Source organism: Panulirus ornatus, chromosome 56, assembly GCF_036320965.1.
Source record: "Panulirus ornatus isolate Po-2019 chromosome 56, ASM3632096v1, whole genome shotgun sequence".
Lineage (NCBI taxonomy): Eukaryota > Metazoa > Arthropoda > Malacostraca > Decapoda > Palinuridae > Panulirus > Panulirus ornatus.
Genome location: NC_092279.1, coordinates 29,961,319 through 29,988,589, shown reverse-complemented (window position 1 = coordinate 29,988,589; position 27,271 = coordinate 29,961,319). Strand labels below are relative to the sequence as shown.

At 42.0% G+C, this 27,271-nt stretch overlaps 2 protein-coding genes across 2 annotated transcripts in view; one reads left to right on the top strand and one right to left on the bottom strand.

Annotated features, from left to right (window-relative positions):
- Positions 1–11,342, bottom strand: part of LOC139765800 (uncharacterized) — a 357,196-nt gene extending 345,854 nt beyond the window's left edge. Inside the window, exon 1 of the mRNA XM_071693594.1 lies at positions 11,325–11,342. Coding sequence (XP_071549695.1) covers positions 11,325–11,342 — 18 coding nt within the window. The remainder of the gene's footprint in view (positions 1–11,324) is intronic.
- The window catches only part of LOC139766042 (structural maintenance of chromosomes protein 6-like), a 353,590-nt gene continuing 334,365 nt past the window's right edge, over positions 8,047–27,271 (top strand). The window contains exons 1-3 of the mRNA XM_071694167.1: positions 8,047–8,161; positions 16,823–16,953; positions 26,431–26,634. Coding sequence (XP_071550268.1) covers positions 8,159–8,161; positions 16,823–16,953; positions 26,431–26,634 — 338 coding nt within the window. The 5' untranslated portion in view covers positions 8,047–8,158. The remainder of the gene's footprint in view (positions 8,162–16,822; positions 16,954–26,430; positions 26,635–27,271) is intronic.

Below are 27,271 nucleotides of genomic sequence, written 5' to 3'. Positions count from 1 at the left end.
TTTGGTGAACAGAGAAGAGGTAGTGAAAGCTTTGTGGAGGATGAAAGCCAGTAAGCCAGTGGGTTTAGATGGTAATGCAGTGGAATTTATAAAAAAAGGGCGTGACTGTGTTGTTAATTGTTTGGTAAGGATATTCAGTGCATGTATGGATCATAGTGAAGTGCCTGAGGATTGGTAGAATGCATGCATAGTGCCATTGTACAAAGGCAAAGGGGATAAAGGTGAGTGTTCAAATTGCAGAGGCATAAGTTTGTTTAGTATTCCTGGGAAATGATAATGGAGGGTATTGATTGAGAGGGTAAAGGCATGTGCAGAGCATCGGATTGGGGAAGAGCAGTGTGGTTTCAGAAGTGGTAGAGGATGTGTGGATCAGGTGTTTGCTTTGAAGATGCATGTGAGAAATACTTCGAAAAACAAATGGATTTGTATGTAGCATTTATGAATCTAGAGAAGGCATATGATAGGGCTGATAGAGATGCTTTGTTGAAGGTTTTAAGATTATATTGTGTGGGAGGTATGTTGCTAGAAGCAGTGAAAAGTTTTTACCAAGGATGTAATGCATATGTACGAGTAGGAAGAGAGGAAAGTCATTGGTTCACAGTGAATGTTGGTTTGTGGTAGGAGTGTGTGATGTCTTCTTGATTGTTTAATTTGTTTATGGATGGGTTGGTTAGGGAAGTGAATGCAAGAGGTTTGGAGAGAGGGGCAAGTATGCAGTCTGTTGTAGGTGAGAGGGCTCAGGAAGTGAGTCAGTTGTTGTTCGCTGATGATATAGTGCTGGCAGCTGATTCGGGTGAGAAACTGCAGAAGTTGGTGACTGAGTGTGGTAAAGTGTGTGAAAGAAGAAAGCTGAGAGTAAATGTGAATAATAGCAAGGGTTTTAGGTTCATTAGGGTTGATGGACAAGTTAGTTGGGAGGTAAGTTTGAATTGAGAAAAACTAGAGGAAGTGAAGTGTTTTAGATATCTGGGAGTGGACTTAGCAGTGGATGGAACCATGGAAGTGGATGAGTCACAGGGTGGGGAAGGGGGCAAAGGTTCTGGGAGCATTGAAGAATGTGTGAACGTTATCTAGGAGAGCAGAAATGGGTATGTTTGAAGGAATAATGTTTCCAACAATGTTATATGGTTGCGAAGCATGGGTAATGGATAAGGTTGCGCAGAGGAGGGTGGATGTGTTGGAAATGAAATGTATGAGGACAGTGTGTGATGTGAGGTGGTTTGATCAAGTAAGTAATGAAAGGGTGAGAGAGATGAGTGGTAATAAAAAGAGTGTGGTTGAGAGAGCAGAAGGGGGTGTGTTGAAATGGTTTGGACATACGGAGTGAGAATGAGTGAGGAAAGATTGACAAAGAGGATATATGTGTCAGAGGTGGAGGGGACAAGGAGAAGTGGGGAACGAAATTGGAGGTGGAAGGATGGAGTGAAAAATATTTTGAGTGATGGGGGCCTGAACATATAGGAGGGTGAAAGGCGTGCAAGGAATAGAGTGAATTGGAATGATGTTGTATACCGGGGTCGATGTGCTGTCAGTGGATTGAATCAGGGCATATGAAACATCTGGGGTAAACCATGGAAAGTTTGTGGGGATTGGATGTGGAAAGGGAGCTGTAGTTTCGGTGCATTACACATGACAGCTAGAGACTGAGTGTAAATGAATGTGGCCTTTTCTGTCTTTTCCTAGTGCTACCTTGTGTGTGTGTGTGTGTGTGTGTGTGTGTGTGTGCTACTTCATGTGTGGTGGGGTAGTGATGGGAGTGGATGAAGGCAGCAGGAATGAATATATACATGAGTATATATGTATGTGTTTGTGTATGTATATGTATGTATACGTTGAAATGCATAGTTATGTGTATATGTGCGTGTGTGAGCGCTTATGTATATACATGTGTGTATGTTTGGGTTGGGCCATTCTTTTGTCAGTTTCCTTGCGCTACCTCACTGATGCGGGACACAGCAAGTAAGTATGATAAAAAGAAATATATCTAAATTTTATATTTTATTTATTTATTATACTTTATCAGTCTCCTGCATTAGCAAGGTAGCGCGAGGAAACAGATGAAGAATGGCCCAACCCACCCATATACACATGTATATACATAAAATCCACACACGCACATATACATACCTATACATTTCAACTTATACATACATATACATATATACATATGTACATATTCATACATGCTGCCTTCATCCATTCCTGCCACACATGAAATGGCACTCCCCTCCCCCCGCATTCATGCGAGGTAGTACTAATAAAAGACAAGAAAGGCCACATTCGTTCACACTCAGTCTCTAGCTGTCATGTGTAATGCACCGAAACCACAGCTCCCTTTCCACATCCAGGCCCCACAAAACTTTCCATGGTTTACCCCAGACGTTTCACATGCCCTGGTTCACTCCAGTGACAGTACGTCGACCCCAGTATACCACATCATTCCAATTCACTCTATTCCTTGCATGCCTTTCACCTTCCTGTATATATATAATCCCTGGGGATAGGGGAGAAAGAATACTTCCCACGTATTCCCTGGAACTTGTAGAAGGCGACTAAAACGGAAAGGAGCAGGGGTCTGGAAATCCTCCCCTCCAGTTTTTACTTATCCATAAGAGGAAGCAGAGAAGGGGGCCAAGTGAGGACTTTCTCTCTACGGCTCAGTCCTCTGTTCTTAATGCTACTTCACTGATGCAGGAAATGGTGAATATGTATGAAAAAAAGGGGAAGAGTATTTTGGAAATGTCTTGGGAGTAAAGTCAGGGGTTGGTGAGAGGACAAGAGCAAAGGAAGGAGTAACACTACTTCTGAAGCAGGAGTTGTGGGAGTATGTGATAGAGTGTAAGGAAATAGATATTGGTGAAGGGGCCAAATGGGGAGGTAATAAAAAGTGGTGATGAAGTGAGAAGGAGATGGAGTGAGTATTTTGAAGGTTTGTTGAATGTGTTTGATGATAAAGTGGCAGATTTAGGGTGTTTTGGTTGGGGTTGTGTGCGAAGTGAAAGGGTCAGGGAGAATGGTTTGATGAACAGAGAAGAGGTAGTGAAAGCTTTGCAGAGGATGAAAGCCGGCAAGGCGGCGGGTTTGGATGGTATTGCAGTGGAATTTATTAAAAAGGGGGTGACTGTGTTGACTGGTTGGTGAGGATATTCAATGTATGTATGGTTTATGGTGAAAGGCCTGAGGATTGGCAGAATGCATGCATAGTGCCATTGTTCAAAGGCAAAGGGGATAAATATGAGTGCTCAAATTACAGAGGTATAAGTTTGTTGAGTATTCCTGGGAAATGATAATGGAGGATATTGATTGAGAGGGTAAAGGCATGTACAGAGCATCAGATTGGGGAAGAGCAGTGGGGTTTCAGAAGTGGTAGAGGATGTGTGGATCAGGTATTTGCTTTCAAGAATGTATGTGAGAAATACTTAGAAAAGCAGATGGATTTATATGTAACATTTATGGATCTGGAGAAGGCATATGATAGAATTAATAGAAATGTTCTGTGGAAGGTAGTATGAGTATATGGTGTGGGAGGTAAGTTGCTAGAAGCAGTGAAAAGTTTTTATCAAGGATGTAAGGTATGTGTACGAGTAGGAAGAGAGGAAAGTGATTGGTTCCCAGTGAATGTCGGTTTGTGGCAGGGGTGCATGATGTCTCCATGGTTGTTTAATTTGTTTATGGATGGGGTTGTTAGGGAGGTGAATGCAAGAGTTTTGGAAAGAGGGGCAAGTATGCAGTGTATTGTGGATGAGACTGCTTTGGAAGTGAGTCAGTTGTTGTTCGCTGATGGTACAGTGCTGGTGGCTGATTCGGGTGATGAACTGCAGAAGTTGGTGACTGAGTTTGGTAAAGTGTGTGAAAGAAGAAAGCTGAGAGTAAATGTGAATGAGTAAGGTTATTAGGTACAGTAGGGTTGAGGGACAAGGCAGTTGGGATGTTAGTTTGAATGGAGAAAAACTGAAGGAAGTGAAGTGTTTTAGATATCTGGGAGTGGATTTAGCAGTGGATGGAATCATGGAAGTGGAAGTGCGTCACAGGATGGGGGAAGGAGCAATGGTTTTAGGAGCATTGAAAATTGTGTGGAGGGCCAGGACATTATCTTGGAGAGCAAAAATGCATATGTTTGAAGGAATAGTGGTTCTAACAATGTTATATGGTTATATGGTAAGGCATGGGCTGTAGATAAGGTTGTGTGGAGGAGGGTGGATTTGTTGGAAATGAGATGTTTGAGGACAATATGTGGTGCGAGATGGTTTGATCAATTAAGTAATGAAAGGGTAAGAGAGCTGTGTGGTAATAAAAAGTGTGGTTGAGAGAGCAGAAGAGGGTGTATTGGAATGTATTGACCAAGAGGATATATGTGGCAGGGGTGGAGTGAACGAGGAGAAGTGGGAGACCAAATTTGAGGAGGAAGGATGGAGTGAAAAATATTTTGAGCAATCAGGGCCTGAACATACAGGAGGGTGAAAGGCGTGCAAGGAATAGAGTGAATTGGAACAGTGTGGTATACGGGGGTGCACATTCTGTCATTGGATTGAACTGGGGCATGTGATGCGTCTGGGGTAAACCATGGAAAGTTTTGTGGGGCCTAGATGTGGAAAGGGAGCTGTGGTTTTGGTGCATTACACATGACAGCTAGAGAGTGAGTGTGAACGAATGTGGCCCTTGTTGTCTTTTCACAGCGCTACCTCGTGCCTGCGTGAGGAGGAGAGGGGTACTGTTTCATGTGTGGCGGGGTGGCGATGGGAATGGTTGAAGGCAGCAATATGAATATGTACATGTGTATATATGGATATGTATGTGTACGTTGAAATGTATAGGTATGTATATGTGCATGTGTGGGCATGTATGTATATACATGTGTATATGGATCAATTGGGCCATTCTTTCTGTTTCCTTGCACTACCTCGCTAATGTGGAGGACAGCGACAAAGTATAATAATAATAATAATAATGATAATAATAATAATAATTTTTTTTTTTTTTCCGCTGTCTCCCGCGTTTGCGAGGTAGCGCAAGGAAACAGACGAAAGAAATGGCCCAACCCACCCCCATACACATGTATATACATACGTCCACACACGCAAATATACATACCTACACAGCTTTCCATGGTTTACCCCAGACGCTTCACATGCCTTGATTCAATCCACTGACAGCACGTCAACCCCGGTATACCACATCGCTCCAATTCACTCTATTCCTTGCCCTCCTTTCACCCTCCTGCATGTTCAGGCCCCGATCACACAAAATCTTTTTCACTCCATCTTTCCACCTCCAATTTGGTCTCCCTCTTCTCCTCGTTCCCTCCACCTCCGACACATATATTCTCTTGGTCAATCTTTCCTCACTCATTCTCTCCATGTGCCCGAACCATTTCAAAACACCCTCTTCTGCTCTCTCAACCACGCTCTTTTTATTTCCACACATCTCTCTTACCCTTACGTTACTTACTCAATCAAACCACCTCACACCACACATTGTCCTCAAACATCTCATTTCCAGCACATCCATCCTCCTGCGCACAACTCTATCCATAGCCCACGCCTCGCAACCATACAACATTGTTGGAACCACTATTTCTTCAAACATACCCATTTTTGCTTTCCGAGATAATGTTCTCGACTTCCACACATTCTTCAAGGCTCCCAGAATTTTCGCCCCCTCCCCCACCCTATGATCCACTTCCGCTTCCATGGTTCCATCCGCTGCCAGATCCACTCCCAGATATCTAAAACACTTCACTTCCTCCAGTTTTTCTCCATTCAAACTCACCTCCCAATTGACTTGACCCTCAACCCTACTGTACCTAATAACCTTGCTCTTATTCACATTTACTCTTAACTTTCTTCTTTCACACACTTTACCAAACTCAGTCACCAGCTTCTGCAGTTTCTCACATGAATCAGCCACCAGCGCTGTATCATCAGCGAACAACAACTGACTCACTTCCCAAGCTCTCTCATCCCCAACAGACTTCATACTTGCCCGTCTTTCCAAAACTCTTGCATTCACCTCCCTAACAACCCCATCCATAAACAAATAATAATAATAATAATAATAATAATAATGGGGAGGTGATAACAAGTAGTGGTGATGTGAGAAGGAGATGGAGTGAGTATTTTGAAGGTTTCTTGAATGTGTTTGATGATAGAGTGGCAGATATAGGGTGTTTTGGTCGAGGTGGTGTGCAAAGTGAGAGGGTTAGGGAAAATGATTTGGTAAACAGAGAAGAGGTAGTAAAAGCTTTGTGGAAGATGAAAGCCGGCAAGGCAGCAGGTTTGGATGGTATTGCAGTGGAATTTATTAAAAAAAGGAGGTGACTGTATTGTTGACTGGTTGGTAAGGTTATTTAATGTATGTATGACTCATGGTGAGGTGCCTGAGGATTGGCGGAATGCGTGCATAGTGCCATTGTACAAAGGCAAAGGGGATAAGAGTGAGTGCTCAAATTACAGAGGTATAAGTTTGTTGAGTATTCCTGGTAAATTATATGGGAGGGTATTGATTGAGAGGGTGAAGGCATGTACAGAGCATCAGATTGGGGAAGAGCAGTGTGGTTTCAGAAGTTGTAGAGGATGTGTGGATCAGGTGTTTGCTTTGAAGAATGTATGTGAGAAATACTTAGAAAAGCAAATGGATTTGTATGTAGCATTTATGGATCTGGAGAAGGCATATGATAGAGTTGATAGGGATGCTCTGTGGAAGGTATTAAGAATATATGGTGTGGGAGGCAAGTTGTTAGAAGCAGTGAAAAGTTTTTATCAAGGATGTAAGGCATGTGTACGTGTAGGAAGAGAGGAAAGTGATTGGTTCTCAGTGAATGTAGGTTTGCGGCAGGGGTGTGTGATGTCTCCATGGTTGTTTAATTTGTTCATGGATGGGGTTGTTAGGGAGGTGAATGCAAGAGTTTTGGAAAGAGGGGCAAGTATGAAGTCTGTTAGGGATGAGAGAGCTTGGGAAGTGAGTCAGTTGTTGTTCGCTGATGATACAGCGCTGGTGGCTGATTCATGTGAGAAACTGCAGAAGCTGGTGACTGAGTTTGGTAAAGTGTGTGAAAGAAGAAAGTTAAGAGTAAATGTGAATAAGAGCAAGGTTATTAGGTACAGTAGGGTTGAGGGTCAAGTCAATTGGGAGGTGAGTTTGAATGGAGAAAAACTGGAGGAAGTGAAGTGTTTTAGATATCTGGGAGTGGATCTGGCAGTGGATGGAACCATGGAAGCGGAAGCGGATCATAGGGTGGGGAGGGGGCGAAAATTCTGGGAGCCTTGAAGAATGTGTGGAAGTCGAGAACATTATCTCGGAAAGCAAAAATGAGTATGTTTGAAGGAATAGTGGTTCCAACAATGTTGTATGGTTGCGAGGCGTGGGCTATGGATAGAGTTGTGCGCAGGAGGATGGATGTGCTGGAAATGAGATGTTTGAGGACAATGTGTGGTGTGAGGTTGTTTGATCGAGTAAGTAACGTAAGGGTAAGAGAGATGTGTGGAAATAAAAAGAGCATGGTTGAGAGAGCAGAAGAGGGTGTTTTGAAATGGTTTGGGCACATGGAGAGAATGAGTGAGGAAAGATTGACCAAGAGGATATATGTGTCGGAGGTGGAGGGAACGAGGAGAAGAGGGAGACCAAATTGGAGGTGGAAAGATGGAGTGAAAAAGATTTTGTGTGATCGGGGCCTGAACATGCAGGAGGGTGAAAGGAGGGCAAGGAATAGAGTGAATTGGAGCAATGTGGTATACCGGGGTTGACGTGCTGTCAGTGGATTGAATCAGGGCATGTGAAGCGTCTGGGGTAAACCATGGAAAGCTGTGTAGGTGTGTATATTTGCGTGTGTGGACGTATGTATATACATGTGTATGGGGGTGGGTTGGGCCATTTCTTTCGTCTGTTTCCTTGCGCTACCTCGCAAACGCGGGAGACAGCGGCAAAAAAAAAAAATAATAATAATAATAATAATAATAATAATGATAATGATATTATATATGTATGTATTTCATGTATATATTTGTGTATGTAACTTATATAAGATTTTTTCACATCTTTTCAGTGTCTTCCTTTGCTTGAGAAAGAATTAGAGACACAGCGTACCCAGTATGAGTTCTGTGTGACACTTAATAATAAAAGAGAAAAACTCCGTGAGCTACGTCGTGAATTAGCTTGGGCAATGGTGAGTCATAACTGATATAAGGCTTGCACTTTAGATGTAACTGCGAATTATCTAGAGGTTCATAGCTTTGGTGTGAGTGCTAAGGTAATCGATCAGTGGATCCAAATTCATTGAAATATCATTCATACCCTGTCAAAATTGAGAATACAGATTTTTCCTTGGTAAAATATCATTCATCGAAGGAGATCAGGTTAATAAAGTAAATCTGTGAGAATACCTTATAAGAATTAAATGAGATGCCCAAGATTTTACCTGGTTTGCTTTGATAATGATAAAGTGAACAAGGATGGAAGGGAGATTTATTTTTGAAAAGTGAAGGTGTACTGAATTAATGAGGCAAACAGGGAAGTAGTTACAGGCAGAGATAAAGTGAAGAGGAGATGGAGTACTTTGAATGGTTGATGAATGTGTTTAGAGATAGGATGTCATGTACAGGGTATTTAGGTCAGGCATGTGTGCAAAGTGAGAGTTATAGCAAATGGTTTGGTGAAAAGAGATGTGGTGAAAGTCTTTCATAAGATGAAATGTGACAGGGCTGCTGGAGTGGATGGAATTGCAGTTGAATTTATTAAGATAGGAAATGACTGCATTGTTGATTGTTATGTATGGAGGTTTGGCAGAATGCATATATATCGCCATTGTATAAAGATGGGGAAAAAGTGAGTGTGCCTTGTAACAAGAGGTCACAGTGGTGCACATACCTGTATGTTTTATGGATGATTGTTGACTGAGAGGGTGTTGGGATGCACGAGCATTAGACTGGGGAGGAACAATGTCATTTCAGGAGCTGTGGAAGATGTATGGACCAGGTGTTTTCTTTGATTAATGTATGTGAGAAATAGGGAAAGAGAAAGATTTGTATGTGGCATTTATGGATCAGGTAAGTAATGTGGCTTTTGAGGGTACAATTGGTGTGCTTGGGGTATTCAGTGTTGTGAATAGAAATGGTGAAGAGCTTGTGGGTTTGTGTACTGAAAATAGATTGGTGACTGGAAATATCTGGTTTAAAAAGAGTTATACACAAGTATACATATGTGAGTAGATGGCCAACAAACATTGGTAGATTATGGATTAATTGATAGGCATACAAAAGAGACTATTACTTACAAATGTGCTGAGAGGGGCAGCTGGTGTGACGTCTGATCACTATCTTATGAAGGCGAGGGTGAAGATTTGTATATTTTTTCAAAAAAGAGAAAACAACATCTAAGAGAAGAGAGTGTTGAGAGTAAGTGAGCTTGGAAAGGAGAATTGTGTGGAGAAATATAGGCAGAAATTGAGTATAGAATGGCAAAATGTGATAACAAATGAAGTGAGGTTGTGGATGAAGAATGGGAGTTACTTAGGGACACAGTGATGGCTTGTGCAAGAGGTGGTTGTGGCATGCAAATAGTAGGATATGGGCAGAATAGAAAGGGTAGTGAGTGGTGGGATAAAAAAGTAAAGTTGCTAGTGAAATAGAAAAAAGAGGCATTTGGGTGGTATTTACAAGGAAGGAGTGTGAATGAGTGGGAAATTTATAACAGAACGTGGTAGGAGGTCAGGAGGAAGGTGCAGGGGTTGAAAAAGAGAGCAAGTGAGATTAGGGGTAAGAGAATATGATTAAACTTTTGGGTGATGAAAAAAATGTTTTGGAAGGGGGTGAATAATGTGAGAAAGACTAAGATCAAATGGAGCATTAGTGAAGGGAGCAGAAGGGGAAGTGATAACACTTGGTGGTGAAGTTAGGATGAGTTGGAATGAGTATTCTGAAGGACTGTTAAATGTGTTTGATGGTAGAGTGGCAAATGTAGGGGGTTTTGGTTGTGGTGGGATGTGAAGTGAGAGAGTCATGAAGAGTGATTTGGTGAAGAGAGAAGAGGTGGTTTAAGCCTTACAGAAGATGAAATGCAGCAGTGTGGCAGTAGTGGATGGTATTGCAGTTAAGTTCATTAAGATATTGGGTGGCACTGTTGATGGTTGGTGGTAAGGGTATTCATTGTATGTATGGATTTTGGTAAAGCGTCTTAGGATCGGCAAAATGCATGTATAGTGCCATTATATAAGGGCAAAGGGGATAAAGTTGAGTATTCAAACTACAAAGGCGTAATTTTTTTGAGTATACCTGGTAAGTTGTACAGGAGGATATTGATTGAGAGGCTGAAGGCATGTACAAGTTGGGGAGGAACAGTGTGGTTTCAGAAGTGATAGAGGATATGTGGATCAGGTGTCTGCTTTGAAGAACGTATGCGAGAAATGCTTAGAAAAACAAATGGATTTGTATGTGGCATTTATGGATCAGTAGAAGGCATATTGTAGGGTTTATAGAGATGCTTTTTGGAAGACCTTTAGATTATATGGTATAGGATGTAAGCTGCTAGAAGCAGTGAGAAGTTTTTTTCAAAGGTTTAAGGTATGTATTTGAGTAGAGAGGTGAGTGAACAGTGAAGGTCAGTCTGCAGCAGAGGTGTTTGGTATCACTATTGTTGTTTAATGTGTTTATGGATTGGATGATGAGGCAGATGAATGCAAGAGTTTTGGAGAGAGGGGTGAGTATGCAATCAGTTGGGGATGAGAGGGCCTGGGAAGTGAGTCAGTTGTTGTTTGCTGATGGTACAACACTGTTGGCTGATTCAAGTGAGAAACTGCAGAAGTTGGTGACTTATTTTGGAAGAGTCTGTGAAAGGGGAGAGTTGAGAGTAAATGTGAATAAGAGCAAGGTTATTAAGTTCAGCAGGGTTGAGGGACAAGTTAGTTGGGGTGTAAATTATATAGTTGTGAGGCATGGGCTATAGGTAGGGTTGTGCAGAGGAGGGTGTATGTGATGGAAATGAAATGTTTGAGGACAATATATGGTGTGAGGTGGTTTAATTGAGTAATGTAAGGGTAAGAGAGATGTTTGGTAATAAAAAGAGTGTGGTTTGAGAGAGTGGAGGATGGTGTGTTGAAATGATTTGGACTTATGGAACAAATGAGTGAGGAAAGGTTGACAAAGAGGGTATGTGTGTCCGAGGTGGAGGGGACAAGGAGAAATGGGAGACCAAATTGGAGGTGGAAGGATTGAGTGAAAATGATTTTGAGTGAACCGTGGCCTGTACATGCAGGAGGGTGAAAGGCAAGCAAGGAATGGAGTGAATTGGAGTGATTTAGTATGCTGGGGTTGACGTGATGTTAGCGGACTGACCCAGGGCATGTGGAACATCCGGGTAAACCTTGAAAAGGGCTGTAGTGCCTTGATGTGGATAGGCAGCTGTGGTTTCAGTGCATTATGCGTGACAGCAAGAGACTGAATGTGAGCAGATGTAACTTTTTTCGTCTGTTTCCTGGTGCTACCTCACTGAAGTAGGGGGTAACTGATGTTGTTCCCTGTGAGGCCAGTGGCACCAGGAATGGTTGAAGGCGAGCAAGTTTGAATATGTACATGTGTATATATGTATATGTTTATATGTTGATATGTATATGTGTGTATGTGGACATGTATGTGCATGTATGAATATATGTGTGCATATGAGTAGATGAGAAAAAAGGAGAGATAGGTAGTGTGTTTGAGGAAAGGAACCTGGATGTTTTGGCTCTGAGTGAAACGAAGCTCAAGGGTAACTGGGAAGAGTGGTTTGGGAATGTCTTAGGAGTAAAGTCAGGGGTTAGTAAGAGGACGAGAGCAAGGGGAGGAGTAGCACTACTCCTGAAACAGGAGTGGTGGGAGTATGTGATAGAGTGTAAGAAAGTAAATTCTAGATTGATATGGGTAAAACCGAAAGTTGATGGAGAGAGATGGGTGATTATTGGTGCATATGCACCTGGGCATGAGAAGAAAGATCATGAGAGGCAAGTGTTTTGGGAGCAGCTGAGTGAGTGTGTTAGTAGTTTTGATGCACGAGACCGGGTTATAGTGATGGGTGATTTGAATGCAGAGGTGAGTAATGTGGCAGTTGAGGGAATGATTGGTGTACATGGGGTGTTCAGTGTTGTAAATGGAAATGGTGAAGAGCTTGTAGATTTATGTGCTGAAAAAGGACTGGTGATTGGGAATACCAGGTTTAAAAAGAGCGATATACATAAGTATATGTATGTAAGTAGGAGAGATGGCCAGAGAGCATTATTGGATTATGTGTTAATTGATAGGCGCGCGAAAGAGAGACTTTTGGATGTAAATGTGCTGAGAGATGTAACTGGAGGGATGTCTGATCATTATCTTGTGGAGGCGAAAGTGAAGATTTGTAGGGGTTTTCAGAAAAGAAGAGAGAATGTTGGGGTGAAGAGAGTGGTAAGAGTAAGTGAGGTTGGGAAGGAGACGTGTGAGGAAGTACCAGGAGAGACTAAGCACAGAATGGAAAAAGGTGAGAACAAAGGAGATAAGGGGAGTGGGGGAGGAATGGGATGTATTTAGGGAAGCAGTGATGCCTTGTGCAAAAGATACTTGTGGCATGAGAAGCGTGGGAGGTGGGCAGATTAGAAAGGGTAGTGAGTGGTGGGATGAAGAAGTAAGATTATTAGTGAAAGAGAAGAGCGAGGCATTTGGATGATTTTTGCCGGGAAATAATGCAAATGAGTGGGAGATGTATAAAAGAAAGAGATAGGAGGTCAAGAGAAAGGTGCAAGTGGTGAAAAAGAGGCCAAATGAGAGTTGGGGTGAGAGAGTATCATTATATTTTAGGGAGAATAAAAAGATGTTCTGGAAGGAGGTAAATAAAGTGCATAAGACAAGGGAACAAATGGGAACATCAGTGAAGGGGGCAAATGGGGAGGTGATAACAGGTAGTGGTGATGTGAGAAGAAGATGGAGTGAGTATTTTGAAGGTTTGTTGAATGTGTTTGATGATAGATTGGCAGATATAGGCTGTTTTGGTTGCGGTGGTGCGCAAAGTGAGAGGGTTAGGGAGAATGATTTGGTAGACAGAGAAGAGGTAGTAAAAGCTTTGCGGAAGATGAAAGCCAGCAAGGCATTGGGTTTGGATGGTATTGCAGTGGAATTTATTAAAAAAGAGAGTGACTGTGTTGTTGACTGGTTGGTAAGGTTATTTAAAGTATGTATGACTCATGGTGAGGTGCCTGAGGATTGGCAGAATGCTTGCATAGTGCCATTGTACAAAGGCAAAGGGGATAAAATTGAGTGCTCAAATTACAGAGGTATAAGTTTGTTGAGTAAATGTGAATAAGAGCAAGGTTATTAGGTACAGTAGGGTTGAGGGTCAAGTCAATTGGGAGGTGAGTTTGAATGGAGAAAAACTGGAGGAAGTGAAGTGTTTTAGATATCTGGGAGTGGATCTGGCAGCGGATGGAACCATGGAAGCGGAAGTGGATCATAGGGTGGGGGAGGGGGCGAAAATTCTGGGGGCCTTGAAGAATGTGTGGAAGTCGAGAACATTATCTCGGAAAGCAAAAATGGGTATGTTTGAAGGAATAGTGGTTCCAACAATGTTGTATGGTTGCGAGGCGTGGGCTGTGGATAGAGTTGTGCGCAGGAGGATGGATGTGCTGGAAATGAGATGTTTGAGGACAATGTGTGGTGTGAGGTGGTTTGATCGAGTGAGTAACGTAAGGGTAAGAGAGATGTGTGGAAATAAAAAGAGCGTGGTTGAGAGAGCATAAGAGGGTGTTTTGAAGTGGTTTGGGCACATGGAGAGAATGAGTGAGGAAAGATTGACCAAGATGATATATGTGTCGGAGGTGGAGGGAACGAGGAGAAGAGGGAGACCAAATTGGAGGTGGAAAGATGGAGTGAAAAAGATTTTGTGTGATCGGGGCCTGAACACGCAGGAGGGTGAAAGGAGGGCAAGGAATAGAGTGAATTGGAGCGATGTGGTATACCGGGGTTGACGTGCTGTCAGTGGATTGAATCAAGGGCATGTGAAGCGTCTGGGGTAAACCATGGAAAGCTGTGTAGGTGTGTATATTTGCGTGTGTGGACGTATGTATATACATGTGTATGGGGGGGGGTTGGGCCATTTCTTTCGTCTGTTTCCTTGCGCTACCTCGCAAACGCGGTAGACAGCGACAAAGTATAATAAAAAATAATAAAAAAGTTTGTTGAGTATTCCTGGTAAATTATATGGGAGGGTATTGATTGAGAGGGTGAAGGCATGTACAGAGCATCAGATTGGGGAAGAGCAGTATGGTTTCAGAAGTGGTAGAGGATGTGTGGATGAGGTGTTTGCTTTGAAGAATGTATGTGAGAAATACTTAGAAAAGCAAATGGATTTGTATGTAGCATTTATGGATCTGGAGAAGGCATATGATACAGTTGATATAGATGCTCTGGAAGGTATTAAGAAAATATGGTGTGGGAGGCAAGTTGTTAGAAGCTGTGAAAAGTTTTTATCGAGGATGTAAGGCATGTGTAGGAGTAGGAAGAGAGGAAAGTGATTGGTTCTCAGTGAATGTAGGTTTGCGGTAGGGGTGCGTGATGTCTCCCTGGTTAATTTGTTTATGGATGGGGTTGTTAAGGAGGTAAATGCAAGAGTTTTGGAAAGAGGGGCAAGTATGAAGTCTGTTGTGGATGAGAGGGCTTGGGTAGTGAGTCAGTTTTTGTTTGCTGAAGAGACAGCGCTGGTGGCTGATTCGGGTGAGAAACTGCAGAAGCTGGTGACTGAGTTTGGTAAAGTGTGTGAAAGAAGAAAGCTGAGAGTAAATGTGAATAAAGCAAGGTTATTAGGTACAGTAGGGTTGAGGGACAAGTCATTTGGGAGGTAAGTTTGAATGGAGAAAAACTGGAGGAAGTGAAGTGTTTTAGATATCTGGGAGTGGATCTGGCAGTGGATGGAACCATGGAAGTGGAAGTGAATCATAGGTTGGGGGAGGGGGTGAAAGTTCTAGGAGCATTGAAGAATGTGTGAATGTCGAGAACGTTATCTTGGAAAGCAAAAATGGGTTTGTTTGAAGGAATAGTGGTTCCAACGATATACGGTTGCGAGGTGTGGGCTATAGATAGAGTTGTGCAGAGGAGGGTGGATGTGCTGGAAATGAGGTGTTTGAGGACAATATGTGGTGTGAGGTGGTTTGATCGAGTAAGTAATGAAAGGGTAAGAGAGATGTGTGGTGGTAAAAAGAGTGTGGTTGAGAGCAGAAGAGGGTGTTTTAAAATGGTTTGGTCACATGGAGAGAATGAGTGAGGAAAGATTGACCAAGAGGATATATGTGTCGGAGGTGGAGGGAACAAGAAGTGGGAGACCAAATTGGAGGTGGAAAGATGGAGTGAAAAAGATTTTGAGTTATCAGGGCCTGAACATGCAGGAGTGTGAAAGGTGTATAAGGAATAGAATGAATTGGAATGATTTGGTATACTGGAGTCGACGTGCTGTCATTGGATTGAACCAGGGCATGTGAAGTGTTTGAGGTAAACCATGGAAAGATTTGTGGGGCCTGGATGTGGAAAGGGAGCTGTGGTTTCGGTGCATTATACAAGACAGCTAGAGACTGAGTGTGAACGAATGTGTTCTTTGTTGTCTTTTCTTAGCACTACCTCGCGCACATGAGGGGGGGAGGGGGTTGGTATTTCATTATGTTGCGGGATGGCGATGGGAATGAATAAGGACAGGCAGTATGAATTATGTGCATGTGTATATATGTATACATAGAGATGTATAGGTATGTATATTTGCGTGTGTGGTCGTTTATGTATATATATGTGTATGTGGGTGGGTTGGGCCATTCTTTCGTCTGTTTCCTTGCGCTACCTTGCTAATGCGTGAGACAGTGACAAAGTATAATAAAAAGAAAAAAAGTGAGTAGATGGTCTTTCTCTGTCTGTTTCCTGGCGTTACCTAACTGATGTGGGAAACAGCGATCAAGTATAATAGATAATATGAAAATAGATTTTTGCAAAAAGGTTTTATGGTTTTAGGGTATGATCTTTCAGTTGGTAATGTCAAAATTTGTCTTAAATCAACCAAACCAGACCTAACATAAGGTAGTGTAGCCTATTGTAAATAATTTCTTTATTATGGTTTATACACTTTATGAATTGTTACCCTGGAGGCTTGAAACAACTCCCAGTGAGTATGTTTAATGCTTGATCTGGATATATCAAATGATTCTGGGAATGGTCATTGTGTAGTCAATGCATGGTAGAAGAGCAAATGACAACCATGTGCACAAAATAAGGACAATTATTGAACTGTACCATGTATACTTGTCTCTGTCAAACATCCAAGTTAAGTAATCAGGTTTGGTCATTTTTTATACTAATTTTGACTTTACCAGCTAAATGTTTACACCTAAAAACTTTTTAAACAACTTTTCATTAAAGATGATTTATAAGTCTTTAATCTTGAAGATGTCAAGTTCTGGCCAGCTGTTTTGTTAAAATTCCAGCCTGAACCAGGACCTAGAAAAAGATTAGGATTCAGTTGGATGTGACCTCTAGGAGTCAAGTTATGGTGCACCTCTGTGGTTTGACTCGTGTTATGCTTCTGGTATAGATTAAGCTGCCTGAAAGTTATTTACCTAGAGCATCAGTAGAATCAAGAGAGAAAGTTAAGTTACATAAAGAAATGCAAAAGGAAAGTGCTTGGATTCTTTTATATGTAGAAAGTGTGATTAGTTTCAGAATCTGCCTTTTGCTGTTTTAATGATTAGCTAAGGTTATTACAGTGTAGTAGGTGCATTTGATTGTAAATTAAGCGTATAAGCCTATGACTTGCACTTGGATGTAAATAGCACAATTTTTTTTTTCTTTGATAGATTATTCAAGCAGAAAAGGAACAGTCAGATTCTCAAAAGGAATTAGAAACACATGAGAAAATAAGAGAAAAAAACCATGAGAAGATCGTGCATTTGCAGAGCAAGTATAAAGAGGAGGAGCAGTTACACAAGTGAGTAAATATCATATTTCTCTATGCATAATCAAAATAAGTTTCATCTCATTGGTAGATATTTTTTTCTCTCGGTTAGGTTTGTTTTGTGAGCTATGAGTGAATTTCTTTGATCTCCAAGGGTTATGAGCTTCAGATGCCCCACTTTCTATTGAGATTTATGCCTCTCACTTTTCACAAACTACCCAAAGAGTAGTTTTAGGGGTAGCTTATTTTGTAACTCCCCTCCAATCAGCAGTCACCATCCAGTAATGATGTCATCATCCTTATGGTCATAAGGCTGCACCAGGCAGACCTGTTCATAATTCTCTGGATCTCCAAGCACTTCAGAGTTATTATTTTTATTATACTTTGTCGCTGTCTCCTGCATTAGCGAGGTAGTGCAAGGAAACAGACGAAATAATGGCCCAACCCACCCACATACACATGTATATACATACATGTCCACACACGCACATATACATACCTATACATTTCAACATATACATATATATACATACACAGACATATACATATATACACATGTACATAATTCATACTTGCTGCCTTTATTCATTCCCGTCGCCACCCCGCCACACATGAAATGACAACCCCCTCCTCCCACATGTGTGCGAGGTAGCACTAGAAAAAGACAACAAAGGCCACATTTGTTCACACTAATTCTCTAGCTGTCATGTATAATGCACCGAAACCACAGCTCCCTTTCCACAGCCAGGCCCCACAGAACTTTCCATGGTTTACTCCAGACGCTTCACATGCCCTGGTTCAGTCCATTGACAGCATGTCGACCCCGGTATACCACATCGTTCCAATTCACTCTATTCCTTGTACACCTTTCACCCTCCCGCATGTTCAGGCCCTGATCACTCAAAATCTTTTTCACTACATCTTTCCACCTCCAATTTGGTCTCCCACTTCTCCTTGTTCCCTCCACCTCTGACACATATATCCTCTTGGTCAATCTTTCTTCACTCATTCTCTCCATATGACAAAACCATTTCAAAACACCCTCTTCTGCTGTCTCAACCACACTCTTTTTATTACCACACATCTCTCTTACCCTGTTATTACTTACTCGATCAAACCACCTCACACCACATATTGTCCTCAGACATCTCATTTCCAGCACATCCACCCTCCTCCACATGACTCTATCCATAGCCCTCACCTCGCAACCATTTAACATTGTCGGAACCACTATTCCTTCAAACATACCCAATTTTGCTTTCCGAGATAATGTTCTTGACTTCCACACATTCTTCAACACTCCCAGAACTTTCGCCCCCTCCCCCACCCTATGATTCACTTCCGCTTCCATGGTTCCATTCTCTGCCAAATCCACTCCCAGATATCTAAATGCTTCACTTCCTCCAGTTTTTCTCGATTCACACTTACTCCCCAATAGACTTGTCCCTCTACCCTACTGTAGCTAATAACCTTGCTCTTATTCACATTTACTCTCAGCTTTCTTCTTTCACACAGTTTACCAAACTCTGTCACCATCTTCTGCAGTTTCTCACATGAATCAGCCACCAGCGCTGTATCATCAGCGAACAACAGCTGACTCACTTCCCAAGCTCACTTCCCAAGCTCTCTTATTCACAACAGACTGCATACTTGCCCCTCTTTCCAAAACTTGCATTCGCCTCCCTAACAACCCCATCCATAAACAAATTAAACAACCATGGAGACATCACACACCCCTGCCGCAAACCTACGTTCACTGAGAACCAATCACTTTCCTCTCTTCGTACACGTACACATGCCTTACATCCTCAGTAAAAACTTTTCAGTGCTACTAACAACTTGCCTCCCACACCATATTATTCTTAATACCTTCCTCAGAGCATCTCTATCAACTCTTATCATATGCCTTCTCCAGATCCATAAATGCTACATACAAATCCATTTGCTTTTCTAAGTATTTCTCACATACATTCTTCAAAGCAAACACCAGATCCACACATCATCTAGCACTTCTGAAACCACACTGCTCTTCCCCAATCTGATGCTCTGTACATGCCTTCACCCTATCAATCAATACCCTCCCATATAATTTCCCAGGAATACTCAACAAACTTATACCTCTGTAATTTGAGCACTCACTTTTATTCTCTTTGCCTTTGTACGATGGCAGTATGCAAGCATTCTGCTAATCCTCAGGCACCTCATCATGAGTCATACATACATTAAATAACCTTTCCAACCAGTCAACAATACAGTCACCCCTTTTTTTTTTGATAAATTCCACTGCAATACCATCCAAACCCGCTGCCTTGCCAGCTTTCATCTTCTGCAAAGCTTTTGCTACCTTTTCTCTGTTTACCAAATCATTCTCCCTAACCCTCACACTTTGCACACCACCTTGACCAAAAACACCCTATATCTGCCAATCTATCATCAGACACATTCAACAATCCTTCAAAATACTCACTCCATCTTCTTCTCACATCACCACTACTTGTTATCACCTCCCCACTAGCCCCCTTCACTGAAGTTCCCATTTGCTCCCTTGTCTTACGCACTTTATTTACCTCCTTCCAGAACATCTTTGTATTCTCCCTAAAATTTAATGATACTCTCTCACCCCAACTCTCATTTGCCCTCTTTTCACCTCTTGACCTCCTGCCTCTTTTTTTTTTTATACATCTACCACTCATTTGCATTATTTCCCTGCAAAAATCGTCCAAATGCCTCTTTCTTCTCTTACACTAATAATCTTACTTCTTCATCCCACCACTCACTACCCTTTCTAATCTGCCCACCTTCCATGCTTCTCATGCACAAGCATTTTTGCACAAGCCATTTCTGCTTCCCTAAATACATCCCATTCCTCCCCCACTCCCCTTACATCCTTTGTTCTCGCCCTTTTTCATTCTGTACTCAGTCTCTCCTGGTACTTCCTCACACAAGTCTCCTTCCCAAGCTCACTTACTCTCACCACTCTCTTCACCCCAACATTCTCTCTTCTTTTCTGAAAACCCCTACAAATCTTCACTTTCGCCTCCACAAGATAATGATCAGACATCCTTCCAGTTGCACTTCTCAGCACATTAACATCCAAAAGTCTCTTTTCGCACGCCTGTCAATTAACACGTAATCCAGTAACACTTTCTGGCCATCTCTCCTACTTACATACGCATACTTATGTATATCTCTGTTTTTAAGCCAGGTTTCCCCAATCACCAGTCCTTTTTCAGCACGTAAATCTACGAGCTCTTCACCTTTTCCATTTACAACACTGAACACCCCATGTATACCAATTATTCCATCAACTGCCACATTACTCACCTTTGCATTCAAATCACCCATCACTATAACCTGATCTTGTGCATCAAAACTACAAACTCACTCACTCAGCTGCTCCCAAAACACTTGCCTCTCTTGATCTTTCTTCTCATGCCCAGGTGCATATGCACCAATAATCACCCATCTCTCTCCATCCACTTTCAGTTTTACCCATATCAATCTAGAGTTTATTATCTTACACTCTATCACATACTCCCACCACTCCTGTTTCAGGAGTAGTGCTACTCCTTCCCTTGCTCTTGTCCTCTCACTAACCCCTGACTTTACCCCCAAGACATTCCCAAACCACTCTTCCCCTTTTTTCTTGACCTTTGTTTTACTCAGAGCCAAAACATCCAGGTTCCTTTCCTGAAACATACTACCTATCTCTCCTTTTTTCTCATCTTGGTTACATCCACACACATTTAGACACCCCAATCTGAGCCTTCGAGGAGGATGAGCACTCCCTGTGTGACTTCCTCTTCTGTTTCCCCTTTAGAAAGTTGAAATACAAGGAGGGGAGGGTTTCCAGCCCCTTGCTCCCGTCCCCTTTAGTTGCCTTCTACAACACGTGAGGAATGCGTGGGACGTGTTGTTTCTCCCCTATCCCTGTATACAGATGTTTGAGGAAAATATGTGGTGTGAGGTGGTTTGATCGAGTAAGTAATGAAAGGGTAAGAGAGATGTGTGGTAATAGAAAGAGTGTGTTTGAGAGAGCAGAAGAGGGTGTTTTGAAATGGTTTGTTCACATGAAGAGAATGAGTGAGGAAAGATTGACAAAGAGGATATATGTGTCAGAGATAGAGGGAACGAGGAGAAGTGGGAGACCAAATTGGAGGTGGAAAGATGGGGTGAAAAAGATTTTGAGCGATTGGGGCCTGAACATGCGGGAGGGTAAAAGGCTTGCAAGGAATAGAGTGAATTGGAACGATGTGGTATACCGGGGTCGACGTGCTGTCATTGGATTGAACCAGGGCAGGTGAAGTGTCTGGGGTAAACCATAGAAAATTTTGTGGGGCCTGGATGTGGAAAGGGAGCTATGGTTTCGGTTCATTATACGTGACAGCTAGAGATTGAGTGTGAACGAATGTGGCCTAGCGCTACCTCGTGCACATGCGGGGGAGTGGGGTTGTCATTTCATGTGTGGCGGGTTGGTGATGGGAATGAATGAAGGCAGCAAGGATGAATTATGTACAAGTGTATATATGTATATGTCTGTGGATATATATATATATATATGTGTGTATACGTTGAAATGTATAGGTATGTATACGTGTGTGTGTGGACGTGTATGTATATACATGTGTATGTGGGTGGGTTAGGCCATTCTTTCGTCTGTTTCCTTGCGCTGCCTTGCTAATGCGGGAGACAGCGACAAAGTACAATAAGATGATGCATATATAGACTTATACATATATACACATGTACAGATTCATGCTTGCTGCCTTCATCCATTCCTGTCGCCACCCCATCACACATGAAATGACACACACACACACACACACACACACACACACACACACACACACACACACACACACACGCTTACACACTGCGTGTGCGAGGTAGCGCTAGGAAAAGTCAGAAAAGGCCACATTCGTTCATACTCAGTCTCTATATGCCTTGTGTAATTCACCGAAACCATAGCTCCCTTTCCACAAACAGTTCCCACAAAACTTTCCATGGTTTACCCTAGATGCTTCACATTCCCTGGTTCAGTCCATTCATAGGACATCGACCCCGGTATACCACATAGTTCCAATTCACTCTATTCCTTGCATGCCTTTCACACACACACACACACACACACACACACACACACACACACACCCACCCCGTATGTTCAGGCCCTGATCGCTCAAAATCTTTTTCGCTCCATCCTTCCACCTCCAATTTGGTTTCCCACTTCTCCTTTTTCCCTCTACCTCTAACACATGTATCGTCCTTGTCAATTTTTCTCACTCATTCTCTCCATGTGACCAGACCATTTCAATACACCCTCATCTGCTCTCTCAACCACACTCTTTTTATTACCACACATCTCTCTTACCCTTTCATTACTTACTTGATGGAACCACATCCTACCACATATTGTCCTCAAGCATTTCATTTCCAACACATCCACCCTGATCCGCATGACCCTAGTTATAGCCCATGCCTCGCAACCAGATAACATTGGTGGAACCACTATTCCTTCAAACATACCCATTTTTGCTCTCCACAATAATGTTCTCACCTTCCATACATTCTTCATCACTCTCAGAACCTTCACCCACTCCCCCACCTTTCATTTGATAATAGGGAAAAAATTTTAATGACACCCTCTGAAAATCTTTCCTCCACCATTCCTTTTGGGGAATGTATGAGTTAGATTCAGTATTATACTATGAACATTTGAAAAATGTGAGCTCACTTTTTTGTGCATATCCTTCACTTTTGCCTATATTTCTTTCATTTTATGATGGGTAAGAGATGATTTGAATGATGCACATGTTCCAATACCCTCCTCCATGATATATTTAGCATTATGCCATGGCCATATGTGTGTTAGCTAACTTTTCACGTATCCTTTAATATTACATGTATCTCATTAAGTGGAGTGGGGGAGGAATGGGATGTATTTAGGGAATCAGTGATGGATTGTGCAAAAGATGCTTGTGGCATGAGAAGAGTGGGAGGTGGGTTGATTAGAAAGGGTAGTGAGTGGTGGGATGAAGAAGTAAGAGTATTAGTGAAAGAGAAGAGAGAGGCATTTGGACGATTTTTGCAGGGAAAAAATGCAGTTGAGTGGGAGACGTATAAAAGAAAGAGACAGGAGGTCAAGAGAAAGGTGCAAGAGGTGAAAAAAAGGGCAAATGAGAGTTGGGGTGAGAGAGTATCATTAAATTTTAGGGATAATAAAAAGATGTTCTGGAAGGAGATAAATAAAGTGCGTAAGACAAGGGAGCAAATGGGAACTTCAGTGAAGGGCGCAAATGGGGAGGTGATAACAAGTAGTGGTGATGTGAGAAGGAGATGGAGTGAGTATTTTGAAGGTTTGTTGAATGTGTTTGATGATAGAGTGGCAGATATAGGGTCTTTTGGTCGAGGTGGTGTGCAAAGTGAGAGGGTTAGGGAAAATGATTTGGTAAACAGAGAAGAGGTAGTGAAAGCTTTGCGGAAGATGAAAGCCGGCAAGGCAGCAGGTTTGGATGGTATTGCAGTGGAATTTATTAAAAAAGGGGGTGACTGTATTGTTGACTGGTTGGTAAGGTTATTTAATGTATGTATGACTCACGGTGAGGTGCCTGAGGATTGGCGGAATGCGTGCATAGTGCCATTGTACAAAGGCAAAGGGGATAAGAGTGAGTACTCAAATTACAGAGGTATAAGTTTGTTGAGTATTCCTGGTAAATTATATGGGAGGGTATTGATTGAGAGGGTGAAAGCATGTACAGAGCATCAGATTGGGGAAGAGCAGTGTGGTTTCAGAAGTGGTAGAGGATGTGTGGATCAGGTGTTTGCTTTGAAGAATGTATGTGAGAAATACTTAGAAAAGCAAATGGATTTGTATGTAGCATTTATGGATCTGGAGAAGGCATATGATAGAGTTGATAGAGATGCTCTGTGGAAGGTATTAAGAATATATGGTGTGGGAGGCAAGTTGTTAGAAGCAGTGAAAAGTTTTTATTGAGGATGTAGGGCATGTGTACGTGTAGGAAGAGAGGAAAGTGATTGGTTCTCAGTGAATGTAGGTTTGCGGCAGGGGTGTGTGATGTCTCCATGGTTGTTTAATTTGTTTATGGATGGGGTTGTTAGGGAGGTGAATGCAAGAGTTTTGGAAAGAGGGGCAAGTATGAAGTCTGTTGGGGATGAGAGAGCTTGGGAAGTGAGTCAGTTGTTGTTCGCTGATGATACAGCGCTGATGGCTGATTCATGTGAGAAACTGCAGAAGCTGGTGACTGAGTTTGGTAAAGTGTGTGGAAGAAGAAAGTTAAGAGTAAATGTGAATAAGAGCAAGGTTATTAGGTACAGTAGGGTTGAGGGTCAAGTCAATTGGGAGGTGAGTTTGAATGGAGAAAAACTGGAGGAAGTGAAGTGTTTTAGATATCTGGGAGTGGATCTGGCAGCGGATGGAACCATGGAAGCGGAAGTGGATCATAGGGTGGGGGAGGGGGCAAAAATTCTGGGAGCCTTGAAGAATGTGTGGGTCGAGAACATTATCTCGGAAAGCAAAAATGAGTATGTTTGAAGGAATAGTGGTTCCAACAATGTTGTATGGCTGCGAGGCGTGGGCTATGTGATAGAGTTGTGCGCAGGAGGATGGATGTGCTGGAAATGAGATGTTTGAGGACAATGTGTGGTGTGAGGTGGTTTGATCGAGTAAGTAACGTAAGGGTAAGAGAGATGTGTGGAAATAAAAAGAGCGTGGTTGAGAGAGCAGAAGAGGGTGTTTTGAAATGGTTTGGGCACATGGAGAGAATGAGTGAGGAAAGATTGACCAAGAGGATATATGTGTCGGAGGTGGAGGGAACGAGGAGAAGAGGCAGACCAAATTGGAGGTGGAAAGATGGAGTGAAAAAGATTTTGTGTGATCGGGGCCTGAACATGCAGGAGGGTGAAAGGAGGGCAAGGAATAGAGTGAATTGGAGCGATGTGGTATACCGGGGTGACGTGCTGTCAGTGGATTGAATCGGGGCATGTGAAGCGTCTGGGGTAAACCATGGAAAGCTGTGTAGGTATGTGTATTTTGCGTGTGTGGACGTATATATATATACATGTGTATGGGGGTGGGTTGGGCCATTTCTTTTGTCTGTTTCCTTGCGCTACCTTGCAAACGCGGGAGACAGCGACAAAAAAAAAAAAAATCTCATTAAGTGTATAATGAGGGGAAAAAAATTGAAGTCTTTATTTTTCTTCTGAACTTTTTGCAAGTCATTCAACATAGGAGGGTTCAGAGGTCTGGGTTGGAGGTGAAAATCTGATGCCTCTATTGAAGATAAGTTTAGGACAGCCTCCAACTAGTGTTACAAAAATACACTGAAGAGATGATCAGAAAAGATGTGTTTTATTAGTACTAGTTTTATCAACACTCCTTTCTCAGTCCAAGTAGGGAATCAGAATGAAAAGAATGAATTTGGGTATGTATCTTTTCTAAACACCCTCATACTGAAGTGCAGCTTAAAGATGACCACTTTATGGAATGTTCACCATATCTTACAGTTAAATATCTGGACTTTCAAGTCAATTGACACTTTCCAATAATTCCCATTATGAGGAAGTTTTAGGCATTAATTGGTGCACAGCTGTTACAGTTCAGGATAACAGCTCATGTTCAAGATGACTGCCTGCAAGAGCATTCAGCATACCTTACAGTTAAACACTGAAAAATCAGCCTACACTTAAAGGGTGCCTAATGGCACATAGAAATAACTCATGTTTGAGGAACTTCGTGTCATTCATGTGGGGCACAGACTTGTCAGTTCACTGATGCTATTCAGTTTATTTATTGCCATACATTTTCTTTCCAGATTTTTTTCCCTGCTTCCAGATAATACCTTCCAAAGAATTGATTTTACAAAGGAATTCCAACAGCAAGAAACCTTTGGATGCTTTCTAGGCTGTTTGTGACAGTGAAAGAGATGAGGAACTTGGAGATTGATGTGGTACTTTTGAGTTTGCTTGGGTTGCACTTCATCAACCATGTTCTTGTCCATGTTGTTTAGTGGTTAAGGAAGAAGGCTTGATTAGAGAGGATTAGTTGCATTAAGGAATAATGAAAATTATATAAACTTTCTTGGGCTCAAGCATAGGGAGCCATTGTCACTTTTCTTCAGTCAACAAAAAAGTAGAGAGAATAGCTGAAAGATTTGCTGATCCTACTCCAAATTATATAATTGCTTAAACTTTTCCAGTTACCCATATTCTTGACTTTTTTTGTCTTTTTTTTTCTTCACCCTTTCAAAGGACAGTGTGTGTCACTGCAGAGGTCAGAATGGAAGCCCTGTCATAAAATAACCAATTACTGTACCCATCTTTGTTTTTGTCATGCCTAGGCTTCTCGAAAAGATCATCATGGGTGCATCCTAAAGGGTTCATGTATTGCAAAGCTGTACAATATTAATAATTCTCTTCCTTCTCCTCCTCCTCCTCTTTATAAAAATTCTTTTGAATTTAGATAAAAGAAACATAATTCATTTACACTTGCAGACAAAGCCAACAAGAATTTAGAAATATAACCAACCAGCTGATGGCTCGTATACAACAGGGAAAACATTCCAGTGAAGCTGTATGCAAAGCAAAAAAATTGCACAAGGATAAACAGATGCAGTTCAACACAGCAGAGCGTAAGGTTGTAGGAACTGAAAAAGAAATATCTGTACTGAAAGAAGCCATTGAGAAAGATAATAATGTGTAAGTATAACAAATACACAAGAGCATTGTTTTTATGATTTTCTTATCATTCACTGTTTGAATAAGCTTTTTTGTTGTATTAAGAATGAGATGAGCAGAGCACATATTCTAAGCATAATTGTCCAGTCATATATTAAGAATATATGGTGTGGGAGGAAAGTTGTTAGAAGCAGTGAAAAGTTTTTATCGAGGATGTAAGGCGTGTGTACGTGTAGGAAGAGAGGAAAGTGATTGGTTCTCAGTGAATGTAGGTTTGCGGCAGGGGTGTGTGATGTCTCCATGGTTGTTTAATTTGTTTATGGATGGGGTTGTTAGGGAGGTAAATGCAAGAGTTTTGGAAAGAGGGGCAAGTATGAAGTCTGTTGGGGATGAGAGAGCTTGGGAAGTGAGTCAGTTGTTGTTCGCTGATGATACAGCGCTGGTGGCTGATTCATGTGAGAAACTGCAGAAGCTGGTGACTGAGTTTGGTAAAGTGTGTGGAAGAAGAAAGTTAAGAGTAAATGTGAATAAGAGCAAGGTTATTAGGTACAGTAGGGTTGAGGGTCAAGTCAATTGGGACGTGAGTTTGAATGGAGAAAAGGTGGAGGAAGTGAAGTGTTTTAGATATCTGGGAGTGGATCTGGCAGCGGATGGAACC